Raw genomic sequence first — 17,228 nt, 5'->3', positions numbered from 1 at the left:
CACACACACACACACACACACACACACACACACACACACACACACACGAGAGGACAACATAAACTTTGTCTCCATTTTAGGACCAGGCCTGACTTTAAAAGAAAAATTAGGCCATAGGTAACCAATTCCAGGAAAAAGACCATAAAATCCCACCCCCCTCCCCCAAACAGCCTGGAGATAACCACAAGAATGGGAAGGTACTTTATCTCAGGATGGGGCATCTATACTGGGCAGCCCAAGACCTTGTAGTAGAACATTGATGGCATAGAAATACCTAACATTCCTGAGGTCTATAGATAGCCTTGCTCAATGTTAGTTATGTTAGTCAGCCAATCACTTTGTAACAAGCTTGCCCTTGCTGAATTTGCTCTTGTATACGCGTTCCAGCTCCTAGTGGTCTTTGGGGACCCTAAGATCTGGGCATAACATCAACAATAACAACAACACACACACATATGGAATTTATTGGAGTAACTTACTGGCTGCAGTTGAGCTAATCCAAGAATGCCTAGCTGTGAATGGAGAGTCCAAGAATCTAGTAGTTTCTCGGTCCCACAAGACTGGATGTCTCAGCTGCCTCTTCTGTATATGCTGGAATTTTAAAGATGTAAGCGCCAATGCCAGCCAATGAATGGACATGGTGAGAGCAAGCAAGGAGTAAAACCTTCCTTCTTCCATGGCCTTATATAGCTTCTAGCAGAAGGTGTGGCCCAGAAAGTGTGTCTTCCTGCCTCAATCTGATCAACAATGTGCTCTCATCTGTGGAATGTATTCATTCCACTACAGTCAAGTTGACAACCATGAATAGCCACCACAATGCCCTAAAGTATAACTTAACATGGCTTACAAGTTCTACACAAGAGTCCACCGATTATCACATGCCCATTCACTTTCCCTGCAGTATTTTTTACCCATGACCACTGATCAAGGATTTCTTTGGCCCAAGCTGTTAGGCTTTTCCACGTCTAACCAATGAAACCATTGCTATATACTGAGTATCTTAACAAGATAGACAGGAAGTGTTCAGTATTTACCAGTGTGCTGGGAAAAAACCTTCTTGAATTAGGCCCTTGAGAAAAGTTTACTATAACTGTACCAGTCTCATCAGTTCTAAAGCTTTTCAGTGTGACTTTCAGACGGATGACTTGTTCAAAAGAACAATACAATGGGGACTTACTACTGTTCAGTCAATGGTTTCTGACTGCAAAGTGCAGAGAGTGTGGTTGTTATGATATCCACAGACACTGACTTAGGGACACAGTACCTTTATTTTTTTGTAAATGCTGCACATATTCTTAGAAGGAATGTGTATTGTGCAATTTCTGAAGCACTATTCTGTACTACTCAGTTTGGCGTACTCAGGGGTAAAAGAGGGTACATACCAGCCGTCTACCCTGTTTAGAATCTGTACTCAGGGACTACTGAGACCCTGTACTTTAGTCCCCATGCAAAGGTTGGGTTTGTGAGGTCAAGGCCTGGGTGGCGAAACCCATGTTTTGGTGATGTTAGGGGGAACCTTGCTATGGAAAGTTTAGGCAGCATGGGGCATGACAGGACACTCAGGAGGCCAAGGAAGGAGGACTGCCTGGAGGTGGAGGCCAGTCAGGGGTAGAGTGTGACTTTCATTTATTTTTCTTAAAAAATAAATAAATAAATAAAAAGAAAGAAAGAAAAAGAGGAGAAAAAAGGGTTGGAAGCCGTCTGTAATCCTAGCACTTTGGGAAGCAGAGTCAGGTGGATCGCTGTGAGTTCGAGGCCAGCATAGTCTACAAAGTGAGTACAGGACAGCCAAGCCAACTTTGAGAAATCCTGTCTCAAAAAAAAAAAAAAAGGAAGAAAGAAATTAAGAAAGGAAGGAAGGGAGAGAGGGAGAAAGGAAGAAAAGAAAGAAAGAAAGGAAGGAAAGAAGAAAGAAAGAAAAAGACAAAAAAGGGCTGATCACGTACAGCAGCGGTCCGCAATTTTGTGCGTGCCGGGACACACCCAGAGCAGTTCTGGCAACAAGTCGAAGAACGCGCGCGCGCAGACCAGAGTCCTTTATCACGTAATGCCGGCAGGGGGCGGGGCCGGCGAATCCTGGTCTCCACGCCGGGCCTAAACCGGTGCGGGGAGGGGAGGGCTCCGCTGGGTCCCGTCGCGCCGGGTGACTCACAGCTCCCGCCCCTTTCCGCCAGCTTTCTGCGGGCCGTCCCTCGTACCACGTGCCGTCCTGGCCGCTCCCCGAGAGCCCTTCCCGAAGGCCCGGAGCAGCTGCTGTAAAATGTCGTGAGGGACGTCGCTGCTTTGCGGCCGCCTCTCTCAGAACCGGAGCCCGGGAGTGCCCACCGCAGTCAGCGGTTCCTTCAGCGGGGTCCTCTCCACGGAGGGCGAAAGCGCTCGGCGCGCCGCGGGGTTTTTCCGTGCGCCCGCGAGTGCTCCGGGCGATGTGAACTCGAGGCGGCTGCTGTGCTTCCCGGTCCGGGCGCTGAGGTGGGCCGGCGGGATGGAGGAGAACATGGAGGAGGAGGAGATGCTCACCTACGAAGCAATGATGGACGACCAGAACCACAACAACTGGGAGGCCGCCGCAGACAGCTTCCGGCAGCCTCCGCCGCCGCCCTCGTCGTCCATCCCGGATCCTGGCCGAGAATCCCCGGGGGGCCAGCTGCTGGCTGTGCCCGCGGGCTCCGTGGACAGAAAGGGCCCTAAGGAGGGTCTCCCTATGGGGCCTCCGCCCTTGCCGGAGCCCAACGGGGTGATCATGATGTTGAAGAGCTGCGACGCGGCCGCTGCGGTGGCCAAGGCGGCCCCTGCCCCCACCCCCAGCTCCACCATCAACATCAACACCTCCACCTCCAAGTTCCGTGAGTCTGGTCTTTCCCTGTAACCTCGGCTGCATCTCCACATCCACACACCGAATTCCCCCGCCCTGGGAGCAGCTCCGCTTTCTTTGTTCCAGGCTTAGGTCTCTCTCTCTCCTCTTTTTACTCTCCCATCCTCGTTTGATGTCTTTCGGCCAGTGTCCGGCCTACTGTCCCGGGCTGCTTGTTGTACTTGCGCACGTATCCCTAGATTATGCTTCAGACAAGATCTTTATTACGCTTGATCATCTCTTAATATTAGGAAGCTTTTTTTCTCATGAGTACCCGTTAAAGTTTCACCTACAAGGCAAAGAGGGAAAAAAGAAGGCAGGCTTGGATTTCCTAGCTAAAGGCCTTTCCTTTTTTTTTTTTTTTTCTGCCAAAAAGCAAAGAGATTTGCCAACTTGCATTCTTGTTTTTTTGTTGTTGTTATTTTTTTTTTTTTTTTTTTTCGAGACAGGGTTTCTCTGCGTAGCCTTGGCTGGCCTGGACTCTTTTTGTAGACGAGGCTGGCCTTGAATTCAGAGAGATCCTCCTGCCTCTGCCTGTCTGAGCATTGGGATTACAGGCGTGAGTCACTGCGACTGACTGTTCTTGTGTTAGCTTCTGAACATTAAGCAAGTCAGGAATCTGAACGTTGGTTCATATCTACACTTCTTTCTCTGTGACATTTTTTGCATCCTGTCACGAAAATTTGAGTCACTTATTTATGCAGTAGAAACTACTACAACTATTTTGAAGCTGATGTATAAAATCACTTTCCAGAGAAGCAATTCAAATTCAGCAAGTGGCCATACTCAGGTTCCTGCCGGATGTTGAATTTTTTAGCAATCTGCCTTAACAATTGCAGGCAGAAGACAAAAAGTAACCTCAAAATGCTACAGTTAGCTAGTCACATTTTAGGTAGGAAAAGAATAAGACAGTGCTTTTTAGCCTGGGTGATGATAGCATAAAAGAAAAGTGATCACTTCAGGTAGCCAGGACCTTGTTAACTGCAAGTTTAAAATGACATCTGGTGATGTAACTGGAGATTTTATTTCTAGTTTACTGATTTTATAACAGTATATAGCAGCTATAACAGTAATTGCCCACCTAGCTGTGAAGAGAAAATTATTTGTCTTGATTCAGACGTGCAGTCACAACCATAGGAAAAAATAATTATGGGGATAGCACACAGACTTTCAACCTTTTTTACTTGCCTTCAAGATACTGCTTCAGGCAAAGATACTTTTGTGTGGGTGTAGATAGAAAGGTTTGTATATGATTATACATACAATCCTCTTATACATACAATCATTTACATAATACAGTTTGTATGTTGAATGTTACGTTGTGAAACTAGATCTAATAGTGGCAGTACGATTTACCTTAAATGCTGAAGGAAGTTTGGATTAATGCTTAAGTAAAATTTCAGTTAAGAAATGAGCATGAAGAGCATAAGTCATCAGCCAAACCAGAAGATTGTCTTGAAAAGATTAGTAAGTTTGGGCTTTTAGGAGTGAAGCCCAGTGGAGAGTACTTGCCCAGCATGCTGGAAGCCTTGGGTTTGATGGGGAGCTGGTGGCTCACAACTGCACTCCCAGCACTCTGGAGGTAGGACAGGGATCGAGAATTTCATTTTCCTCAGCTGCATACTCTGTTAAAGACCAGCCTGTGATACCTGAGACCCAGTCACAAAACAAAAAGGTTACTAAACTATGCAGACCTGTTTAATCATGCCCTGCTGATAAAAACTCTTAACAAATCAAAGCGTTCAGGATAACTATATATAGGTCATTACCAAGACCAGTAGCTAATAGTAATAATAATGGAGAAAATTTCAATATATATATATATATATATAAGATGAATATATATCACTAGCCATGAATGGCTCATATTTCTATTAGTATTTAACATAGTTTATACTTTAAATTTTTTTAAATTCACTTTACATCCTCATTGTAGCCCCATCCCTCCACCTCTCCCAGTCTCACCTCCTCCATCCTTTTCCTTTTCCCTTCTTTTCCTCAGAAAAGGGGAGCTCCTTTTCCTATTCACCCCAGCTCATCAAGTTTCATCAGGACTAAGCATGTCCTCTTCTCCTATGGCCTGGCAAAGCAGTCCTGCCAGGGGGAAGTGATCAAAAAGCTGACAAGTGAGTCCCTTTGATGCAGTCCCCACTTCCCTCACTAGAGGATCCACATGAGCTGTCTATCTGCTACATCTTTGTAGGGGGCCTACATTTTGGAGTTCCTGCATGGTCCTTGGTTGATGCTTAAGTCTCAGCAAGGCCCTCTGGCTCCTGGTTAATTGGCTCTGTTGGTGTTTTTGTGGCCCTCCTTTCACAAGTCCTGGTTGCTCGCATGGTGGCTAACAGTTTGAGCCCCCAGCCCCCGAAACCGTTTTGAGTTTCAAGTCTGCCAAGGTGGCATAATGTGAGACCTTGTCTTAAAAACAAAAACAAACAAACCTTTTAGAACTTGGGAATATTATCATTTATCAAGAACCATTGAAACCAAGAGAGAAACTCAGGGTAGATGGATTTAGGTTGGTCATATATCAAGAACCATTGAAACCGGGAGAGAAACTCAGGGTAGATGGATTTAGGTTGAAGACCAGCCTGGCAATGATAATATTTATACTAGTATTAATGGTGTAAAAAATAGGCATCTACATAATAGTTCAACAAAATTAAAGTGTCGGTAAGTAAAATAAACCAAGAGTACACAAGACTTTTAAAGAGAGACTGAAATATTAAAAAGGATCTAAGGAGGAATCTAGCAAAATGGCTAATTTCCATCTTCTAGAATTAAAATTATTATAGGAATGCCCCATTTCTTCATTTGACTCTAGAAATTCAGTTTAAACATCACCAACATACTTGATTTGTTTGACAAACTCACTATTGTTGGCTCCAGTATTTCTAACACAGCGCTGGCTCTTTATTGTCAGTCTGAAAGTTTAAGCTGACAGAGGTGGGAAGAGGTAGGATTTGCTGTGTCTTTGGCTTTTTCAGGTGATTTCTGGTCTTATGAAAATGTTTAGATCTACTGCTTGTTACTTGGGTTGTTTGTTTTTCTGTGTTTAAAGGCATTTATTCTGAATGTCATCTCCCTGTAGTTTAGTGTTTTCTAAAGAGTAGATTATTTTAGTTTGATATTAATGGATTTTTTTAATCAGTTATTTCTATGGCCTGTGCATTTTTTATCCTAAGACATTTTGTGTAACTCAAAGTCAGGAAGATTTTCTTGTAGTTTTGTGGGCTTAATGTCTATTCTGTGCCCTGAATTATACGTTGGTATGTGTGCATAGTGTGAGAGTGATGCACCTTTTCCTCATGTACATGTTCAGTTGTGTCAGCAATATTTGTTAAAAAACTGTCCTTGTTGTTTTGGCAGATTTGTAAGAATGTAACTGACCATATATGGATAGATTTCTGTTCTGTTCACAAACCGATTTATATAGTTTGTTGTGTCAGGGACTAGGTGTTTTATAGTGCTGGAATGCCTGTCTTTATCCTGGTAGTATCCAGTATCTTGAGATTTCCATTCATTGTATGATACATCTTTTCAAGTTCATTTGTTTTTAACCTGAAGTGCATTTGTTGTACACAACATGTCATGTAGTTGGATCTTGCTTTTTTAAAAGTTTATTTGTGGCAGCCTTTGTCCATGTGCCTTTCTTCCTCCTTTCCTTTTCTTCTGTTTTTTTTTTTTTGAGTCAGGGTTTCTCTTTAGCCCTGGCCTTTCTGTAACATGAGACCTTGAACTCAAGAGATCCACCTATTTCTGCCTTTGAGATTAAAGGAATGGCCACCATGCCCAGCCTCTCTTTCAAAAGCCCTGTTGAAGACTTTTTCACATTTACTGTAGGGTTGAAATTCATTGTCTATTTTCTTTCCGTAGTTTTTTTCTTTTGCTAATTTTTGTTTGCTTGTTTTGAGTTCCTGGCTGGTTTTAAATTAACCTTAAACTCCAGTCAGGGGTTGGGTAGTCTTGGCCATACCGTATATTGGTATGTATCATAAGTGTTTTGCTCAGTTTTGATGAAATTTATCTTCAGTTTGGCTTACCACCATCTTTTTTGCTCTTTAGTGTTCACTCTAAGAGTTGCAGTGTGAACCCATGCTGTCTTAAATACTCTTGTCAGCTGGTTACTGGCTCTGCCTCTTGACCTAGGGCTATCTTTATGAAATCCTGTATACAGAATCTTCTGGGATTAAAAGTGTGTGTTAGGGTGAACCACACCAAACAAAAGACAGGTTTTTACAGTTCACAATCTAGGGGATCACAATGGGATCAAATATCCTGCAACACTTTGTTTGCACTTTTTTATAACCTAGTACTGTTTGTGCTGTGGTAGCGTAGAACCACCACCCACTGGAGCATCTTCAGCCCAAGGCTCGTTGTCAAGAGCTTCTGCTAAAGGGATATGTGAGCCCCTTCTAGTGTCTTTGTGTCCTATCTTGAATGTCTGAATAGTCCTGTCTTTGTTCCTCTCTTTGAGATACTTCTCTCTTTTCTGGATACTTTTAAGATTATTATTTTATTTGTTTTGACAGGATCTCTTTTGGCCCACACCATCTCTTTTTGTACTCATTTTGTAACTGAGGATGACCTTGAACTTCATATCCTTTTGCCTCCACCCAGGGAGGTATGGATTATATCCAGTTTATGCTCATTATCTAACCCAGGGCTTTTAAAAGCCTCTCCACATCTCTAGCCTTAAGTATCAGCAATTTGACTGTGATGTTCCTTGAGGTCCAGTTTTTCTGTTTATCCTTCCGGGTTTTTCTGAGCTTCTTGGATTTAGAATTTGTCAAATTATCTTTCCTGTGCCCATCCCCAGTTCCACTTGGCAGATTACCTCTGCCTTATGAGTAGTGAAGCACTACTCTCTGTACAAAGATAGTTCTCTAAAACCTGTGTGTGTGTATGTTCCAGAGGATGATGACTTTATGGAGTTATTTCTTTCCTGTCCTTATGTGCAAGTTTACAGAGCAAGTTTATTTGCTGAGCTGTTTGGTCACCCCACAAAGATAGTTTTGTTGCTATGTGTTCATGTTCAGTGATCTTTGTGTGTTTAGTGTCTGTCTAATCTGTTCATACAGATTTACATTGGAATTCTGACTGTAATACAGGCTGACATCAAGTCTAGGTGTTGTTAATTGAGCAAATCGGTATGGTGAGCAGAGACTTCAGAAAGCTCACCTCTAAGGACTTTTATCTGCAGTTAGCGCCCTTGGTGTTTGGCACCCTCAGGATCCATTTCCACATGTCCACCCAGGGTGCTGTCAGTGTCAGGTGTTAAAGCCCTGTAGGTTCTTATGGAATGTGACTCACTTCTTTTTCATTTACTTCTACTACTTTCTTTTCTGTGAAATCTGATTCTAGCTAGCTAGAGGTCTCCAGATAACATGGGCTCTCAGTGGTTAGCTTTCGCCATGCTGGCCTCATCTGGGGCTCAGGGTTCTCCTATATTACAGGATTGTGTTTAGGCTTTGGATTAAATTCATATGGTAATTCCATAACTTTAAGGACTTTCTGAATGTAATTTTTTTGTGTGTCAACCTAGTACCTCTAATAGTTAGGAGATCCTTTGATGGGTGTTGCAAATGCGTTGAGCCAAATGAGCTAAACATTCTCTTTAAGCCTCCCACTATTTTCTGATCAGACTTCATAGTCCTTGTAGTTTTCATTTCTATACCTACCCCAGCAGTCTACCAAAATTTCCTCATGTCCACAGGAGATGGTTTAAGTCTTTGTGGCTGCTGTTATGTGCTACTGGGACCTTTTCCAGAGTGGTGACAAGTCATCACTGTAAAGCTCAGTTGTGAGAGAAAACCAAAACTAGTTTCTGAGCTTCTGAGCCAGCTTTCTCTGTGTAACACTGTTTATCAGCCACAGTTCAGTGCAAGAACTGTCGTGTCCAAAGCAAGAGGGAATTGAGTGCAGGAACTCAAGGGCTTTATCAGATGTGTGGCAAGTTGGAAGGATGGAAGTCAGTGACACTGCCGTCACCTTTTTACACCATCTCTGTGACTTGTCATCCTGAGATTAGTGATCAGGCCCTGTAATGATAGACTACATACAGAATCAGATCGGTCTGAATCAGACTACACATCAGATCTGTTTACATGCCAGAGATATTAAATAGATTAGAGTAGATCCAGACTATGTTAGAAAGGAAAACATGCCAAACTAAGAGTGTCAGGACAAATAATGGATGAGTAAATGACCCAGTGGGGAGAAGGGTCTTGCTGTGACTGACGCTGATGTGTCAAGGTATAAAGAGAGACACAGAGAGCACCAAAGTCCAGCTTTGATAGGTCCAGGGGAGAAACTGAGGCAGGTATATGTGGAGTTGGCGATTTGGGGTCAGTCAGACCAACTTTTTCTCTTGTTTGGAGTGAGTCAGTGATTGACATTTCTTTCTCTTGTTTTATACCTAAATTCAAAAACCTTTTAACTTTGGAGACTGCAAGAAGCAGCCAGTAAGGACAAGGTTCCTTCTCTAGTGACCCAGGGCTGGCTGCAGCGTGACTGGGCTTTTTAAGGAAAACTTAAACTGTCCACCTTTTCTTTCTTTTTTTTTTTTTTTTTTCTTTTCCTGCAGTCAGGGATGTGAGGAGCCCTAGGGGGGGGGGGTTAAATGAGGCCCTTTAATCTAGGAATCAACTTGTGCACAAATAGCCCTTTTTCAGAGATTTCCATAAGCTAAAGTATGTCTGTTTTATCTGAGGGGGCTGATGGCAGAGCCCTGAGTCTGTTAACTTATTTGTGAATCTACAGGAGAGTAAGAAATGAGAGAGATAGAAAAGAAACCTCTCACACACAAACACACTCAAGAGACAGAGAGTGGACGAGGCACATTGCCCCAACAAACTGTATTGCCCTGGACATGTCTTTTTTTTTTTTTTCTAAGTATTTTTTAATCTTTCTTTTTCTTTTTTATATTAATTACAGTTTATTCACTTTGTATCCCAGCTGTAGTCCCTTCCCTCATTCCCTCCCAATCCCACCTTTTCTTCCTCATCTTCCATGCCCCTTTCCAAGTCTACTGATAGGAGAGGTCCTCCTCCCTTTCCATCTGACCTTAGTCTATCAGGTCTCATTAGGACTGGCTGCATTGTCTTCCTCTGTGGCCTGGTAAGGCTGCTCCACCCTCAGGGGGAGGTGATCAAACAGCCAGCCACTGAGTTCATGTCAGAGACAGTCCCTGTTCCCCTTACTAGGGAACTCACTTGGAGACTGAGTCTATGGGCTACATATGTGCAGGGTTCTAGGTCATCTCCATGAATGGTCCTTGGTTGGAGTATCAGTCTCAGAAAAGACCCTTGGGCCCAGATTTTTTGGTTCTGTTGCTCTCTGTGTGGAGGCCTGGAGCCCTGGACACTTCTTAATGCCCTGAGCATAACATCTGTGGAAGGAAAAGAATTACCTCATAGTCAAAAGGATTTATCACAGAGACAGATGAAACTGTTACAATGAGAGGGATGTTAATGGTTACATCTTTCATTTCTCTATCTAGTCTTACATTCCAAGATACACAATAGATTTAAAACGACAGTGTTTTATGTCTTAACTTGCAAGGAATAAGGAATTACAACAAAGCAGTTTTCCCCTTTGATATTTGGGGGGAGGGGTTCGAGACAGGGTTTCTCTATATGTAGCCCTGGCTGTCCTGGAACTTGATTTGTAGACCAGGCTGGCCTTGAACTCACAGAGATCCTCCTGCCTCTGCCTTCCAAGTATTGGGATTAAAGGTATGTGTCATCATGCCCGACTCAGTTTGTATTTTTTGACATTAAGGTTTGTACTTAATTTAGACATTTCTGGGTAGTCCAGTTATTTTCTGGGTTCATGGGAAATTCAGATCAGCTTGTATATACTTAAGGTACATACCAAGATTCATGGTGCCATTTCTAGAGTGAAAGTTTATCCGAAGCCACAAATCTGTCTCAAGTCTGTCTCCTAGTGAGGCATCTGGAGATCCACACAAGTACTTACTGCAGCTATAAACTTTCTATCAACTATAACTTTTTAACTTCTAAAATGTTTGAATCAAATCAGGAATTAATTCATCTGAACACCAGTGTATCCTCATAAAGATCCTGTGGAAGGTTTATTTAATCAGAGTGGGTAGATACCCAGAAAGTGAGGGTACACACCCTGCCAGATTTTTGAGAGGATACAGCAGCACAGAAAGAAGGGGTGCCAGAAGCTGGAAGCAATTCTGGGGCAGATTCCACTTGCAAAATACTGGATTACCTTCCAGAAAGCCCACAAGACTACTGAACCCCGTTTTTCTGAATGGCCCCTGACATACCCTGACATACATGTGCACATATATTAGTGTGTGTGTAGAGGCCAGAGAACAACTTTGGGCAACATTGATTTGAGAAGACTTAGTAACCCATAGCACTAATAATTCTTGCCCCTAGGTGAGCAAGTAATTCACAATATTTTTGATTGAACCTAATAAAATTACTCTTTTTTCTAGTATTACATAAAATTTAACTTTTGAATTGATTGAAAGTATTAACTGATTTTACTAAATCTTAAATTTGCCTATTGGTTGTGAGGGCCTATCTTTCAGTTTGCAAACTGGTTGATGGACTCAGCATGTGGTCTTGTTACCTTCTAGCTGAGTAGCTGGGCTTGGCAAGCATCTTCATGAATAGGATCCATTGGCTGAACTTAATCTTGTTGAGGCTCTCACATTGTCTTTTTATTTTTAAAAACTGGTATCACATACAATTTCATTGATAAAGAGAATGCAATTTTGATTTGTTATAGAGCTTTACTTTAAATCTCTGAAGAAAATGTAGTTTACAGTTTACTTTTGTAAATCAACTGAGCTGTAAATTGTGCAAATTGTATTATTGGTTGTTAGGCACTTTGTAAAGTTTGTTGTCTTTCTCCTTATGCAGTATATCTTAATACCTTAAACTGGTCTCATATCTCTTGCTTTTCTTTCTGATGTTTAGCTGTTAGCCTCTGTAGATCTGTAATTAGTTACAGCTGTGCTAATTAGACATTTGAATGACATTTTATTTAGCAAATGTTTGTTGTATGGCAAAGTAGTGTTTCAGCTTCTGATAATGAGGCTGTGGAATGAAACACATGTGAAGGTGATGAGAAGACAGAATGCTGGTGTGTTATGACTAGATCATAGAGTTGTGTACATACCTGATAGCAGAGAGGAGACTGGGAATCCTCAGGAATATGAAAAAAAGTTTGCCACAAGGGTAGAGAAGTGGGGAGTAGTTGGACTCAGATTTCCTTGCAGAGAGAGCAACCCATGACCCAGGATTATTCTGGGAGCACAGGGTGTAAAGAAGGGAGTGTCACAGATTAGACCTGAATGGTTGGGTGGGAATGGGAAACACAACTGTTAAGGGAGTGAGGACCCTTGTTGTGTCTTAGTGTGAGTGGAGAGAGGTAGAAACAATGACCAGTTTGAGGCAGTAATGATTGTAGACAAGAGATGATCCTGAGTGAACAGTTAAAGCTTTGGAGAAGGCACTTCTGATTTTTAGAGGTCTTGAAGGAGTCTACAGCATTTTGGGTTGAGGAAGGGAGGAGGAATAATCAAGATTGATGGTTTGACTTCCTGAACTTTTCTTTTTCATGTCTCCTATCTTAGGATATTGGCATTAACAGCAGTTTCGTTAAAGATTTTTTTTTTTTTTTTTTTTTTTTTTTTTTTTTTTTTTTTGCTGTTATTAAAACTAACATGCGATTATGGGGGGGGGTCAGACAGCTCAGTGGTTAAGAGCATTTAATTACTGTTGTAGAAGACCTCGGTTCAGTTCTCAGCACCTACATTGAGTGGCTTGCTACCACTTGTAACTACAGTTCAGAGGATATAACACCCTTCTTTTGGCCTCTGTGGGCACCTACATGAACGTTTCATAAACAAAGATGCAGCTGCATACAAATGCATAGAATAAAAAATTTAAATACAGTTTTGTACTTGAAACATACAATTGTATGGGAAGATAGAATCATAGGTCTGCAGTGCCCTTCCCCTGTTCCTGGAGTTGTTTCCCAGGAGTCAGTTCCTTGATAGTATCAACACTTGTGATATTTACCCACATATTTCATGGTAGTATGTTATTGTTGCTTGATTTGTCACACTTAACACTCTTGACTTCCCATGATTAAGGTACTTTATCTCTGCAGTTCTTTTATTACTTAATTTTTGGTTTAATAAAAAACAAACAAACCAAAAAAAAAGTGTATTTACTGATTGTCCTGGAAGGGCCAAAAATGTACTCAGATTACATTCTCTTTGATCTAGAACTTTCACATACTTTTGTTGAACCTACTGTTTTGTTTTTTCTTTTGTTTTTTTAAGGACAGGATTTCACTGTAGCTCTGGCTGGCCTGGAACTTACTGAGATCTGCCTGTCTTTGCCTTTTAAGCGCTGGAATTAAAAGCATGTGTTAACATGGGTGGCCTGAGCATATTCTTGCACCTTTTTTTTTTTTTTTTTGGAGACAGGATTTCTCTGTGTATTCTTGGCTGTCCTGGACTCCCTTTGTAGAGTTTGAACTCACAGAGATCCACTTGCCTCTGCCTTCTGGGATTAAAGGCGAGTGTACCATGCCCAGCAAGGATTTTATTCATTTATTCATTCATTTATTTATTTAATGAGTGCTCTGTCTGCATATACACCCACCAGATTCCAGTATAGATGATTGTGAGCCTCCATGTGGCTACTGGGAATTGAACTCAGGACCTCTGGAAGAGTAGACAGTGTTCTTAATCTCTGAGCCATCTCTCCAGCCCCTTAGCTTTTCAGCAGCTTCATTCAATTCGACATCTGGTGACTTGGTCTTTGCTTTTGGGCCTGTCAGTTCTCTTTTCTATTGGTTCCCTGGGGTTGAGGTATATTTGCCACTCAGCTACTTACCAAGTAGAAGAATGAATGCATATTCTCTCTCCGTTCTCCTCTTACCTGTTCCTTCTCTGTTTTTTTTTTTTTTTTTTTTTTTTTTTGTGATAGTGAAGATTAAACCTAGGACATGTACATGCCAGGCAAGGTCCCTGCTGCTCAGCTATACCTAACCCTAACCTTCAGCTCCAGTGGTTGCATCTGCATTCTCTATATATTTCTGTGTTGGTATGCATGCATGTCTGAAATCTTCTAGTAGGTTCCTGATAAAGTGTTAGATCTTGTCTGGGTAAACAAAATGCTATATTCATATAGAATCCCTCCACCCCCACCTACCCAAAGACAGGGTCTCACTATGTAGCTTTGATGTCCTGAAAACTCACTATGTGGACCCCACTGACCTTAAACTCATCGAAATCTGCTTGCCTCTGCTTCCCTAGTATTAGGATTAAAGGCATGTGCCACAGAATTCTTAAGTGAAATTTGCCCTGGAACTTTTAAAATGTTGTACCCTTGGCTGTAAGCTTGCTGTCTGCAATGATGGCATCAGATGCTGCCACCACTGACTTTTGTTCTTGAGGTTTCTGGGATACTTTCTGATGTTGTAATATGTTGGTATCTTTTTTTTTTTCCTTTAGTATTTCTCATGTTCTCTTCATTTTCTTGAGTTATTGGTAGATGTGGAATTTCGTTTTTTGTTTTTGTTTTGTTTTGAGTTAGCTAGATTCAGCTGTCTTCCATTTTTTCTTAATGACTTGGCAAAGTTCTCTAATGATTTCTTTATCTTTCTATTAGATTTTGGCTGTATTTTTAATTTTAGAAACACCTGGTTTGCTTCTTGGTCATGACAGATTTCTTTTATCCTTTCAATTTCCTTTGTTTTTAGCTTGTCATTTGTTGTTGTTTTGTTTTGTTCTTCATATTTGAGTGAAATTTGACCATCCTTCACTGTCTATTCTTAAAGTTGAAAGACTGTTTGGTAGGTCTGTGTTGTAGGGGTCCTTGCCAAGTTGTAAGTATTGGGCTTTCCTTGACTGAGGTGCAGAGCTGCTGTTTTGTTGAAGAGCTGCCCAGTGCTAATATATGAGTGTCTTTCTTTGGGGGTTTCGATTCCAAGAAAAGGTTCTTCATTCTGAGAAAAAGAAGAGGTGGAGAGGTGGAATAGAAAGTAGTGTATTTCTCGTTTGGTAGCTCTCGGAAGTATAGGGTTAGGTTTGATAGTGAGCAGTCATGACCTCTTCGTAGTCTTAGCAGCTCTGAGCTTCACACCCCCTGTATGCCCCCATGCCTCGGTCTTCATTCCTAAGACTGTCCTGCAGTTTCAGAACTCTGCTCTAACTTTTTACTGTTAGCCCACAGTCTCCTGGCCTCAGGTCTTACATGTTTACAGGGCTCCTCCTCAGCACCTGTCTTTGTTCTGTCTTCAGAACTCAGACATTTCTGGTTTCAAAGACAGAGTGATCAACCTTTTGAAATGTTAGGAGACAGTAAAGAATTTTAAAGTGAAGGTAAACTTATAATTAGTGTAATTGAGGACAGATTTTGTGTTTTAAATACTTTTACTTTGGTGAGAGTTTGGGTTAGATGGAGTTGTTACCATAATAGCTCATGATAGCCCTGACCATTTCATGCATGTACTGCTATGATGGGTTTTTGTTCACAGCTGTGTTTCAGGTTCAAATGTGATGGAGGAATTGTAAAGCAGGGTTGTGTAATGCCTTTTAGACACAAATTTTCATCTTGTCAGTAACCACTGCATCAAGTGTTGGTTTCTTAAACGATCTTTTGTTGAAGGCATTCCTACTATCCTAATCTGTTCCCCTGGAAGAAATGGGTTCTTGTAATTATCTTACAAGTTTTCAGTGTCTGAGAACAGGCACTTCATATGAAGCAAAAAAGTATGTTAGGAAGTGGCACATAGTTAGTTGCCTTGCTCTGCAGCCTTAGATATATCTTTTGGGGCAGCTGAGTAGCATAGAACTCTTAAGAAACATGGTAATGAAGACCGGAATAAAAACAAGATGCCAGTGTTATCTAGTGATAAGTTTTTTTGAATGCAACTCTAAAACCTATAGGAAGAGTGACTTTATAGTAACCATGGTAGACAGTTTAAGTTCTAGTGTCTCCAAACCCCAAAACTCAGATGTTCCCAAACACTCAAAGCCTTTTTATAGAATTTGGCGAGGCAGAAAGAAAAGAAGCTTCACTAGGTTTCACATAGCTGCCCTTTTTTATTGGCAAAGCAGAATATCACTAAGTAGGTGGTGCAGATTTTCTCTCCTCATAGGAACAGGCAATTTACAGTAGGCAGTTTTTTTAATTTATTAATTTTTTATGTACATTGGTGTTTTGTTTGCATGTAAGGGGGTGGGATCCCTGGAACAGGAGTTATAGACAGTGGTGAGCTGCCATGTGGGTGCTGGGAATTGAACCCGTGTCTAGTTAAGAGCAGACAGTGCTCCTAACTGCTGAGCCATCTATCCAGCACAGCAGTTTTTATTTTTAAATTGGTCATTTCTTCTAGAAACAACTAACTGTTCTGTGTCAAGTTTTTTCTTTGTTTTTGTTTTTGTTATTTTGTTTGTTTTGGTTTTGGTTTTTCAAGATAGGGTTTCTCTGTGTAATAGCCCTGGCGTCTTGGACTTGCTCTGTATAGACCAGGCCTCGAATTCCCAGAGAACTGCCTGCTTCTGCCTCCCCAGTGCTGGGATCAAAGATGTGTGCCATCCCCTCCCCCTCTTTTTAGCTTTATGTTGTCAGAACTCCTGCCCGTTCTCTCATTGTTGGCTCTGTGATTCATTTGTCAGACTTGTCACATTTCCATTTCATCTTTGTGTTTATACCCACAGTTTTGATGAGTCATTGTGTGGCCGGGTATAAATAATACGGTGTATTATTATTTCATTTTCATACAAAGCATCTCATTGCTGTAAAGATCTCCATGTTAGCCCTTTATAGATAAGCCTTTTCCTTGTTGACAACTCCCTGTCAATCACTGATAGGTTTTTATCCTTAAAGTTTTGCCTATGTTAATATTGTACCTGGAACTTTTACAAATATGGAGACTTTTGGATCTGGGTTCTTTCGTTTGGCACTCTCCCCCACCATGGTATTGATAACAGGACCCAGAGCTTCTCCTATACTAGGCAAGTACTCTACTGAGCTACATCTCTAGCCCCAGCAAAATTTATTTACGATTATGCTATTTTGAAGCTGAACATGTTGGCACACAGTGGTAGTTCCAGCATTTGGGGGGTAGAGACAGGAAGATCAGTAGTTGAAGGATATCCTTGGCTACATAAAAAGTTTAAGGGCTACATGAGACCCTGTCTCATAAAAAAAAAAAAAGATCAACAAAAAAACTACCATGTTGTCTCATGAGTTAGTAAAAGTCATTTTAAGCACTTTTAGCATACATTTTATAGTACAAAAAGCGAATTGATTTAAAGAAAATTGGTGTGTGTGTGTGTGTGTGTGTGTGTGTGTGTGTGTGTGTGTGTGTG

The 17,228-nt window shown here is 41.5% G+C and overlaps 1 protein-coding gene across 3 annotated transcripts in view; it reads left to right on the top strand.

Moving 5' to 3' along the window:
* The first annotated feature begins 2,190 nt into the window (after positions 1-2,190).
* Positions 2,191-17,228, top strand: part of Cacul1 (CDK2 associated cullin domain 1) — a 57,178-nt gene continuing 42,140 nt past the window's right edge. The window contains exon 1 of one of the 3 annotated variants that reach the window (XM_055591613.1): positions 2,191-2,843. In XM_055591613.1, the coding sequence (XP_055447588.1) occupies positions 2,483-2,843 (361 nt within the window). In that variant the 5' untranslated portion in view covers positions 2,191-2,482. The remainder of the gene's footprint in view (positions 2,844-17,228) is intronic. The other 2 variants (XM_055591612.1, XM_055591611.1) reach the window with 2 other exon arrangements.

Source organism: Psammomys obesus, unplaced genomic scaffold, assembly GCF_907164565.1.
Source record: "Psammomys obesus unplaced genomic scaffold, mPsaObe1.curated_primary_1811, whole genome shotgun sequence".
Classification (NCBI taxonomy): Eukaryota; Metazoa; Chordata; class Mammalia; order Rodentia; family Muridae; genus Psammomys; species Psammomys obesus.
This window is presented reverse-complemented; position numbering and strand designations above follow the sequence as displayed.